We start from the raw sequence: 11,079 nt of genomic DNA, 5'->3' as shown, positions 1-11,079 counted from the left end.
GGGCCTGGGGCCCCAGAGCTGCCTTTTCGGCAATGTCAGCTTTCCATCCGGGACCCGCCGGACCCCTCTGCACACACCCCCATCCCGGACACCCGTGGGCAGTTCACGGAGCTCGGAGGGTTCCGCCTGCAAGTCCATTTTCCCAGCCGCGCCCTCGGAAGACAGTCCAGGCAGCGGGAGGGAAGGAAGGGGAAGGAGAGGGGAGGGACGCAGGGCTGAAACGGGGAGGGGGGGCGGGGGGGCAGGTGGAGCGGAGGAGAAGGGAGCGGAGGAGGCGCCTATGGGAGAAGGGATCCACCTATATGGGAGAAGGGATCCACCTATGGGAGAAGGGATCCACCTATGGGAGAAGGGATCCACATGGGAGAAGGGATCCACCTATATGGGAGAAGGGATCCACCTATGGGAGAAGGGATCCACCTATGGGGATCCACCTATGGGAGAAGGGATCCACCTATATGGGAGAAAGGATCCACCTATGGGAGAAAGGATCCACCTATGGGAGAAGGGATCCACCTATGGGAGAAAGGATCCACTTATGGGAAGGGATCCACCTATGGGAGAAGGGACCCAAGGCTCCTGGACTTCGGAGTTCTCTATGCACAGTGCGTTCACAGCCCTAGGTCCTCACGCTGGCGAGTGAGAGCTCTTGATGGCAGTTGACCGAGTTTTGGCAAAGATTTGAGCCTAAGCTCGTAGCTGAGGCCCCTCTGTCTCCGGTTTCTGGGCTCTGGCAGGTGGGCAGGGACAAGGGCAAGTGGGCGGATGGGAGACTTGGGTGTTTCTATAAGATCCTCTGTGGGGCCATTTGTACAGGGGACGTTTCCTCTCTTCTGCACCTCCCCCTTTTGGGTAGAGATGTACCTCAACTATAGTCATTTTCTTTTTTTTAATGACCTGAATTTTCAGCTCTGGATAGAAACAGAAGCCTTTGATCAATGGTTCGGGCTATTTTCTGCTCTTTTCAATGTCATTCATCTGGAATAGGCAAGTCCCCGAGACAGTCAGTTTCAGAAGTGGGCACAAAGTACTATGGGAAGAGAAAGGAAACGCTGTTGACGAGTACTCGGTTTTTACAGATGGATTGCCCGGTATCTACATCCAGAAGTTGACTCCTGGACTGAATTCTGAACACGACTTACAGCTTCTTGAACAAAGACAGGATTGTGCAACAGAAGAACTTCAGACTCTTAAGGGGCCTTCTTTCCTTTTCCACATTCCTTACTCTTTGGGGGACTAGATTAAATGGGTAGTGACCTCACCCATTCATAGCTGCTTTCCTTTTCCACATTCCTTACTCTTTGGGGGACTAGTAGTGACCTCACCCATTCATAGCTAAGTCCTTAAAACTGGACTCTTTGATTCATGTTTAAAAACTGTCTTCAAATAGCTGATGGCTTTACAGGAGCTGAATTAAAATATTTGTACACAAAAGTTTAGCGTACCCATTAAGAACTACAGCAATGACTTTCCCTTAACGTTTCAAGGGTTGACCAGGATTTAGTATGATGTAATGTTATATATGGTGAATTATTAAGGTGAAGTATCTAAAATTAAATTCCTAGAAAGCAAGGGGAGAATTTTAGAAAAGGAATTAAAAGCTACACAGAGAGTGCAGGTCTACAAGTTATTGGCTGTAAGAATCCAGCTTAAGTTCTAGATGCAGTGGGCCTCTGTTTGGCTGCCAGGTTGACATGACCTTAGAGAAAGTATATAATATCCAGTAGTGGAAAGCTAGGGGGCAGCTCCTCCTGCCCAGTGCTCCCCCTCTTCCTTTTAAGCTCCTGAACTCCCTAAAGGAGGACAGTGTGTTTCAATCCTATTATTTATTATTGTGGTTACATTAAGAATGGTTGTGGCCCAAACATGTTTGTTTTTATAATTACTGTAACTTAACTATTCAGCAAAATCAGCATATTTATTCACTCAACAAATATTCGAGCACTTGTATGGGCCGGGTACAGCAGCGAACAAAATGGAAATCACTGCCTTCGTGGGGCTCAGCACCTTGGTTTTTCTCTGAATAAACAAGAATTTACATCCTAGGAGTGCGCAGCTGGCATCTGAGGAGCAGGGCCGCACTCAGTAGCTACGATACGCCCTTCAGACGTACAGGACAGACACTCCTTTACATACAATGTTCGGAACAGCCTCTTGTCGAAATTGGGGACATTGGATGGATGTGAATCACCTACGTATTTTGGGGAGACGCCCCTTCTTTCAAATCAGGGCATGGATCTGGTGAACGCTGCGTCCTCTGCCTTTCAGAATGGCACTTGGGTTACAGTGGAATCTGGGACTGATTTGGGAGGGCTTTATCTGTCAACTACAGGTTGACAATGACGCCTCCAGGGTACCGTTGCTCTCTGAAGAAAACCTTTTGGGCAAAGGTGGGAGCATCTAGAGAAACACAGAACTGGGATTTCCTTCCATATCCAAACATTGTATGAACTGTTTCTGTGCTGCTGGCTGGTAATTTTGTCCAATAAATGTTTATTGTGCATGTGCAGCTAACTTGGTCTGATGTGCACTGGCTGGTAATTTTGTCCAATAAATGTTTATTGTGCAGCTAACTTGGTCTGATGTGCGCTTGAGGTTGTGACAGGATGACGGTTCTCATGTAGCTTACTCACTGCTGAGTCACGCACGGGCTTGCACTGCACACTACCTTTCCGAGCCTAAATCAGCCCACACACAGCGATGGCACATTCTGAGCATTTCTGCACGGGTGACACGGAGGCTCAGAGCTGGGCCTGGCTGTGATGGCACCCCGGAAGTGGTAGCAGGTGAGGCGGAACCTGTCTTCCAGGTGCTGAGTAAGAAATGGCACTACCACTGAGCTGCGGCCTCAAGCAGTGATGGCTCACGTGCCCACGCTGACGGCTTCTAAGCCTCCACCCTGGTAAATGGGACACCAAGGACGTTGGCACACTTGCTATGGCAAGAACAAAGACACCAAAAGAATAACAGCGATATGACTTTAATCTGCTAAGTTTCACAAGCTTGGAAGTAAAACGGCTGTTTTCACAACCATTTTAAATGAACTGGCTGATTAGCAGCCGTGCGGAAGGCTGTTAGCCTGAAAGTGTTAGGATGTGAAGTGCTGCCTGTTCCCACCCCTCACTGCACGGACTCACTCGGAGCCCACAGGGTGTTGAGGGTCAGTAGGGCAGCCAATGTGGATAATGCTCCAGGACAAGGGTCATGAAACTGGCCAGTGGCCCACTCACTGCCTCTCTTTCTAAGGCCCGTGAGCTGAGAAAGTGGTGGGAGAGAATGGATTATTTCCTGACATGTAAAAATTGTATGACATCTCAAGTGTCCACGTCCACATTTCCCTGGCACATGCCTGCTTCCCCGGCCCTGGCGGAGCTGAGGAGCGGTGAGCTGCAGACCCCTGTCCACAGGCCTCGAGTGCTGCCTGGCCCCTCACCGAGTCCGCCCGCTCCTGTGGGGGCTGCTCAGTTTCCCTCAGGAGCCTCCTGTGATAACACTTGATGGTCAGTGACATTCCAAGTCCCCCTGAACTTTAAATTGACATATTTCACATAAAGTATATAATCCACGTTGGAAAAAAAAAAAAAAAAACGCGGGGGGGGGGGGGGGGGGGGAAGCCCCAGTTCATGAATGCAAAGAAAGGTCCAACCATATCAACTTAAAGATCAGTTTATCTAAAAAAAAAAAAATTTGAACTGGAAAAACTCATTTCACATGAAAATAGAACATTTGGAAGACAAGTATTTTGAACATTACAATTGGTTGCATTATTTCAAAATTATAGTTTATAAGCAGAAAACACCTATAAAAATAAATAGGCACCCTAAAAATAAAAATTTTAGATGTGGATTATTAGTTACTAAATAAGCACTCAAACTGTATTTGGCTCACATGAAGACGAACGGTCATTTCCAGCCTGTTCAAGCTGTTACATGATTCGGGACGTTTTGGCCGGACAGCATTCTAACAGGAGTCCAAGGGGGCATTCCTAGTTGTTTGAACTCAACTGTGAGTGTAAATTCAAATCTATGAGATGGCTGTTAAATATCAGAAATCAGTTTAGCTATTTCAAATAATACATCTCAACTGAACACCTTGACCAGTAGAATAAAAACCTACACAAAAGGTTTTTGAAAGCTATTAAAAATACATGAAGCCCATTTTCTAGTATGTTACAATGTTATAAAAGCAATGTTTATATACACTGACATTTCAAAGTTTACAATATTTACAAATGCTCCATACTCAAAGTCATGTTAAAAATACGCTTTCTTAAAAGATAAAATGTAATTTAGTTGATATTCAAGTATTTCTAAGAAGAGAAGGTAATAATCACTATTGTAGTTAGAAAAGGCTATTAAAAAGCCTTGGTGGAAGACAACTCTAAGATTTGATAACTGGGTAAAGTTAGATTTTTGTAAGCAATTACTTTCTATTTGTCTAGAAGTATTTTTAATTATTTACATTTTGGAATATTTTAATTTATGGAATTGGTCAAAGTATTAAATTTAGTAATCAGTTTATAAATGATCAAGTTCTACCTATAAACTTTACCCATTGGCAAAGGCAAGAAAAGCTTTCAGTGTGTCGTTCTTCATTCTCGGGAGTGGACAATATGAAACTCAGTTGAGCCACAATTAGGTTCCTGTTAGTACAGAATGACAACTAATAAAGTCATAAGACAAAGTAACTCACACACTTGTGAGTTCAGTAATAATGGGAGATTCCTTTATTTTATTTAAAAATAGAGCCCTCTCCATGAGTGTAGTTAGGGTAAAACGACATTTCATTCAAATTAAACCCTCTAAATCAAAGGCAACAATTTTATCTGGAAACCCGGAAGGATTTTCAGATACAAGAATCAGAAAATCAACAAAATGGGTTGCCAACCTACAGACAGAAGAGATGACAGCAGGGAGAAGCCAGGCGGCCACTGAGGTTCCTAGGAGGCACCAGGTCACTTTCCAACACTGGTCACTAGCAGCCCACAGTAACCAAACCAAAATAAAGGCCGTTCACATTTCATACAAACGTTTAAAAAAGTAACAAGATAAATAAATATACTAAAGCTAAGTATTTTATTATTTTTAGCTTACCTGGCTGAAGTATTGTTTATTGATACAACAGTCAAAGGCCAAACTGATGTTAACTAGGCATTCTGAATATGAAAGTTCTAGGAGCAAAATAAGTTTCTCCTGTTTTGACCTTGAGTATTGAATTTATAATTTTCTTTATTGCCCAGCAGTGTAGCTCAGTGGTTGAGTGCCGACCTATGAACCAGGAGGTCATGGTTCGATTCCCAGTCAGGGCACAGGCCTGGGTTGCGGGCTCGATCCCCAGTGTGGGGCGTGCAGGAGGCAGCTGATCAATGATTCTCTCTCATCATGATGTTTGTATTTCTATTTACCTCTCTCTTCCTCTCTGAAATCAATAAAAAATATATATATTTTAAAAATGTCTTTATCATTAAGGCTTTTCCCCCAAATGCTATCAATTTCACGGGTTGGTATTGTCTAAGAAGTTGGAACCCACGGGCTGGCCAAGTGTCCTTTGGCCCCACGAGAAAGTGCCTGTTCAGAAAGCCCAGCCGGCTTTGCCTACCACTACACATCCCCTGGCACGTTTCAGTTAGCACAGGGTAGCCATCACAGGGTAGCCATCTCCACACACGAGTTCTGGGTACTCTCACACTCGGGGTTCTACCAACCACAAAACAAAGGGACAGACTCCATTTTTATTCAACCGCAGCATACAATAAGTGACTTTCTGCACGCCCCTATTTTTCGAGGCAAGCCAAGACTACTCAACAGGATTTCTAAAATATCCAGTAAGTTGATTGTCTCGAGGTAAAAGTACACAGAGAAAGCTAAAGTGACGAATGACAAACACCACGGTTTTCATTTCATTGCTCACTAGGTTCGGTTGTCGATCTCCCTCCTGCTGTGATGGCCTCTGAGCGTGAGCTGCGGGGTCCTGGTTCATCTATCACAGTGGACACTGGGTTTGTGTCTTTGCTCAGGAGGGCAGCTTGCCCCGAGGCTGTCCGGCAGTGCAGGTCTCAGGCCTCCTGCACCCGGAGGGGCCGGGTTCTCGCTCCCGCAGCTGGAGCGCTCAGGGAGGCAGAGCTTGGGCCTCTGGTGGTACTTGAGCCTGTACGTGTCGGTCATGCAGCTGTCCACGGAGAAGTAGGTGGTGAGGCAGATGGTCTCCCTGGGACAGGCCGGACTCCAGTCTGCTGGTTGGCACGAGGCAGCGACACCTGCCCTCAGGCCCGCCTGGGCACCGCTGGCTGAGCTGGCCAGGGGGTTCCGGGCGGCGCCCACGCGCTCTCTTGCGTGGACCGTCTGCTTGAGCCTTTCGTCCCGGGAAGGGGCGCTCACTGTGGAGCCCGGTTCTGCTGTCCCCGTGCTGAGCAGCGGAGGACCAGCAGAGCGAGCGCTGGGCGCCTCTGGGAGCCTGGCCGAGGGTGCAGGACCGTTTTTCCCTGGCTGTGGCGCACGGGTCACAACATACCTTTTTGGTGGCAAAGGGGGTGGTGGATTCTGGCAAATGAGTTTTGGCACCTGACCACCGTCGGCTCTGCGAGGGGACGGAGCCCCGCGCCCCCTGGGGGGGCAGCGCCGGTCGGGAGCCCCGCAGCTCTCCCGGGCACCGAGGCTGGTGCAAAGTCATCGCTGTTCGTTCTCATTCTAGAAGCAGGACTAGGATCGGTGTGAGAGAGTGCACCTGCCCCCTCCGAGCTGCTTCCATCTGGCCGCGCGGGAAACTGGCACTCGCTGGCGTGTTCAGGCTTCTGCTCCCCTGACAGGGTGAGCTCACCAGCTGGGAGGCCCCGGAGGACGTGTGGCTCCGACGCAGGGAGCAGCTTCCCGCTGGGGTCGCGTCCACGGGACCTGGAGTAGAAAAGCAAAGCGAAGCTGCAGCCCCACATGCGAGCAGGTGGCGCAGGGGGGACTGTCCGGTCACCTCCCCTCACAGCAGCACGTTCAGCGACTTTTGTGACATAACAGAAACGGAAGGGATCTGAAGCATTAATGTCTTACACTCTGACTCTCAACCAGACGGGAGTGCTTACCAGAAACACCGGCCAAGTTTCTAAGCGTTAGAAGTGTGATTTCAAAAGCTGTGTATTTCAGACTTAAGGAAGATATTCCCAGCAAACTCTTTAATCCCCTAAGACACTTCCCAACCAACATTGCAGAGTTTACAGTAATGGAGGTACTTTAATCTTGACACATAAGGATAGGAGACTAATCCTCCTATCTAATAAAAGAGAAACATGGTAATTAGCGTACGACCGCTACCCTTCCCATTGGCTAATCAGGGCGATATGCAAATTAACTGCCAGCCAAGAGGTGGAAGAGGGCATGGAGTTCTCCAGAAACATTTTGTTGGCACCCTGGCAGCACCGCTAATCGGTGCCAGGAGCAGCTGATAAATACTGATGGTCAACTTAGGGATGGCCTAGACCACGGCATCCACTGGCCTGTAAGGTGCCTTTGTGTAACGTGGGCAAAGGGGCACCACTGGACAGGTGAACTAGAAGAGAGCGCCCCCTGTGGATGGATGCAGCACTACACTAGGGCACACAGCCTGATCAGAGAATTGGATCTCAGCCCTCTTCTGCAAACTCATGCTACAGCCAAAAGCCGTTGTGCAGTGCACCAACTGTACAGCTGTGTGGCGCAGCCCGATCCAGATCACTCCCCACTTCCTCATCCTTCATAATATTGGCCTCCCATTCTTCCCTTCTAAGTGGAGAACCAAGTTTGTTAACCTTGGATCCAGAGGTAAGAGAAGTGGAATTGGCTATAATTTAATATAAGGAGTGAGTCTAGAGGAGGGAGGAGCTCCCTCGTGTGGTGATGCTGTTTCCTTTCTCAAAAAAACCCTCAGCAAGCTGGAGGAGGAAAAAGTCTTTCCTTTTAGTGAGAAATAGACTAGCCATTAAAGACAGGCATTTTCCCACCCAGAGAAGGGTAATGCAATCAATGTCTGGCACCTTCCGCACACTTCTAACTGGGCAGGCAAGGTTGCACAATGTATGGAGCAGCAGTCACATGCTACTCTGTGTAAACGTTGCCATCCTTGACTACGGTGTGAATGCTGCCATCTGGGGTTGTGCAAGGAGGCAGCCTCGAGTCCCACATGCAGTGCATCTGGGAGGCTCAGAGAGCACACCGGGTATATTGCAGCCTACCTTCTTAGGAAAAAAAAAAAACAAGCTTTCACAACCCAGTCCATCAAGATAAATATAAAATCAATAAATGTATTTTTATATGCCAGCAAACATTTAGACAACAAAAATGCCTGCTTGCAATGTTTTTTTAAAAATCAAATACCTGGGAATAAATCTAGAAAAAGATGTAAGACTGGTACATAAAAACCTCTAAAGTGTCATTGACAAAAATTTTTAAACACCTAAATAAGTGGAGGGATAAATCATGGTCATGGGTTGGAGGACTCCATACTGCAGTAAGGTCAATTCTCTGCGAACTGACGGCTGGATTTAGCCAATTCCAGTTGAATTCCCATTTGGTGTTTTTACGCAAATTGAGAAACTGATTCTAAAAGTTATAAGTAAATACAAAGGGTCAAGACTCTAGGACAGGGGTGGGCAAACTTTTTGACTCAAGGGCGACAATGGGTTCTTAAACTGGACCGGAGGGCCGGAACAAAAGCATGGATGGAGTGTTTGTGTGAACTAATATAAATTCAAAGTAAACATCATTACATAAAAGGGTACGGTCTTTTTTTTATTTCAATATAGAACAGCCGAACGGGCCGGATCCGGCCCGCGGGCTGTAGTTTGCCCATGGCTGATCTAGGGATTGGGCCTGCCCTCTGCCACCCGGGAGCAGGCCTAAGCCAGCAGGGCGTTATCTCCCGAGGGGTCCCAGACTGCGAGAGGGCACAGGCCGGGCTGAGGGACCCCCCCTTCCCCCCCGAGTGCACAAATTTTTGTGCACCGGGCCTCTAGTTTAAAATAATCTGGTTAACCAAGATTACGTCTATTTAGGTAGTGATTAACCTCTAAGGTGAAGACAAAAGGTAGCACATTGCAAACAGTTTTGCTCACCTGGTCATTTTTATCATGGGCATTACAGAATGATGGAGAGCTGAGACTTTGCTAGGTAGATAAGAGCTATGGTCAGGTCTCAGCTCCACTACTTTGGACAAATTGCTTCATCTAAGTCCCAAATTTTCTCTTTTGCAAAATACCATCTATTTTGTAAGGATCTACGAGGACTGAAGCAATTGTGTTGTGCCCATGGCCCTCTCTCCTTAGGTCTACATCCTTCTAACTGCCCCCCCAATAAGATGGGCATCAGCATGCCGCAGGCCACGGCTGCGGGTAGTAACGGGCACTGTGCCTGTCTGTAAGTGAAGCGTTCCTCTAATACACCCACTTACGAAAAAGACATTAATATTCCCAACTGTCCCTCCTTACCTTTTCATTACAGGGTTTTTTATTTGTGGATGTGATTCTGGGTCATGAGACCTACAGCCTACTTCCAAGTTCTTGAATTCTTTTCTGCAGCCTGAGGAGGGAGAAAAGTGGGAGCATTTAAAATCTTCCAGTTAACAAACAAAACGAATTCCTCGACTCAGCTCAAATAGCACCTCTTTTCTGGCCCTTTCTACAGAATGAGTGGCTCTTCCCTCAATCTGTCACCTGAAAGTGTCAGCAATGCCAGAAAAATGCTCTTCCCACGGGTTGGGCTGGACCAGGGCCTGTGTCCCGGGTGACAGTGTTCCAGGTGCCTGTGTCCCGGGTGTATGAGTCCCCGGGTGCCTGTGTCCCGGGTGTATGAGTCCCAGGTGCCTGTGTCCCGGGTGCCTGTGTCCCGGGTACCTGTGTCCCAAGTGTATGAGTCCCGGGTGCCTGTGTCCCGGGTGCCTGTGTTCCAGGTACCTGTGTCCCGGGTGCATGTGTCCCGGGTGCCTGTGTCCCGGGTGACAGTGTTCCAGGTGCCTGTGTCCCGGGTGCCTGTGTTCCCGGTGCCTGTGTCCCGGGTGACAGTGTTCCAGGTGCCTGTGTTCCAGGTACCTGTGTCCCGGGTGACAGTGTTCCAGGTGCCTGTGTCCCGGGTGCCTGTGTCCTGGGTGCCTGTGTCCCGGGTGACAGTGTCCCGGGTGCCTGTGTCCCGGGTGTACGAGTCCCACTGCTGAGGAGGTACGGGACCCTCGTTTGAGGATGGAGGGCTCGGTGGGAGCCTAGAGTCACGGCTGACCGGGTGGTGACCGAGCCAGCCCCTCAGCCCTGACAATGGCGCTTCCTCAGTAACGAGACCATAGGAATGATTCACCTGCCTCACAGGAGTAGGAGCACCACTGGGTCACAGCGCACACCACGTTACACCCCCCCACTGCCATTAATAACCCTAACCCTAACCACACCCCACTGCCACTGCCCAACCCTAATTCCCCTCTGCCACTGACGAACCCTAACCCACTGCCACTGACAAACCCTAACCCTAACCCCCCACTGCCACTGACTAGCCCTAACCCTAACACCCCACTGCCACTGACTAACCCTAACCTCTACTGCCACTGCCGAACCCTAACGCTAACCCTAGCCCTAACCCTAACCCCCACTGCCACTGATGAACCCTAACCCTAACCGCCCAAGTGGGTTGTGAGAAGTGGATAATAATTACTTACTCTTACAACTGAACACCATTTTTACTGGAAAAGATGACAAGTGTGGGTATCAGACTTGGTTATTTGGCAGAAATTTTCTTGAACATTAAAGAAGTGAATACTTGACTTCAAGAAAACCAACTGGCAGTGTTTATTGCCAGTGATGGAATTCAAGCTTTTAGATCAAAGTAAGACTTTCGAAAAACTTACTACCTACCTCTGTGAATTTTTTAGCTTCCCAATTATTATAGACTTTCTGCTAAAGTCTAGGGATATTAACAAATAGGGTTTAAAAAAAGATATATAAAGATAGTATCAAAATAAGACCCGAAGCAGGGAGGCATGAAACAGATGAACATACCTCGATGTGGGGCTGGGGGGACAAGAAGAGATAAACCAAAGAACTTATATACTCATATGCAGAGCCATGGGCCCGGG

General features: G+C 48.1%; 2 protein-coding genes across 5 annotated transcripts in view; one reads left to right on the top strand and one right to left on the bottom strand.

Moving 5' to 3' along the window:
• Nucleotides 1-11,079, bottom strand: part of USP53 (ubiquitin specific peptidase 53) — a 75,373-nt gene that overhangs the window by 17,782 nt on the left and 46,512 nt on the right. For 2 of the 3 annotated variants that reach the window (XM_014532165.1, XM_005884749.2), the window contains exons 15-16: nt 9,449-9,539; nt 5,713-6,890 (exon numbers count right to left, since the gene is read on the bottom strand). In XM_014532165.1, the coding sequence (XP_014387651.1) occupies nt 6,500-6,890; nt 9,449-9,539 (482 nt within the window). In that variant the 3' untranslated portion in view covers nt 5,713-6,499. Of the gene's footprint in view, nt 1-5,712; nt 6,891-9,448; nt 9,540-11,079 lie in introns of those variants that run through there. The other variant, XM_014532166.1, reaches the window with a different exon arrangement.
• On the top strand, nt 9,547-10,957 carry LOC102240413 (repetitive proline-rich cell wall protein 2-like). Of its 2 annotated transcripts, none has more exons than XM_014532168.1 (2): nt 9,547-9,894; nt 10,030-10,957. In XM_014532168.1, the coding sequence occupies exons 1-2, from the start codon at nt 9,778-9,780 to the stop codon at nt 10,168-10,170; spliced, it is 258 nt and encodes an 85-aa protein (XP_014387654.1). In that variant the 5' UTR covers nt 9,547-9,777; the 3' UTR covers nt 10,171-10,957. The 2 variants fall into 2 exon arrangements, with proteins under 2 accessions (XP_014387654.1, XP_005884807.1); XM_005884745.2 differs by having other exon boundaries at nt 9,547-9,984.

Source organism: Myotis brandtii, unplaced genomic scaffold (assembly GCF_000412655.1).
Source record: "Myotis brandtii unplaced genomic scaffold, ASM41265v1 scaffold853, whole genome shotgun sequence".
Classification (NCBI taxonomy): domain Eukaryota; kingdom Metazoa; phylum Chordata; class Mammalia; order Chiroptera; family Vespertilionidae; genus Myotis; species Myotis brandtii.
This window is presented reverse-complemented; position numbering and strand designations above follow the sequence as displayed.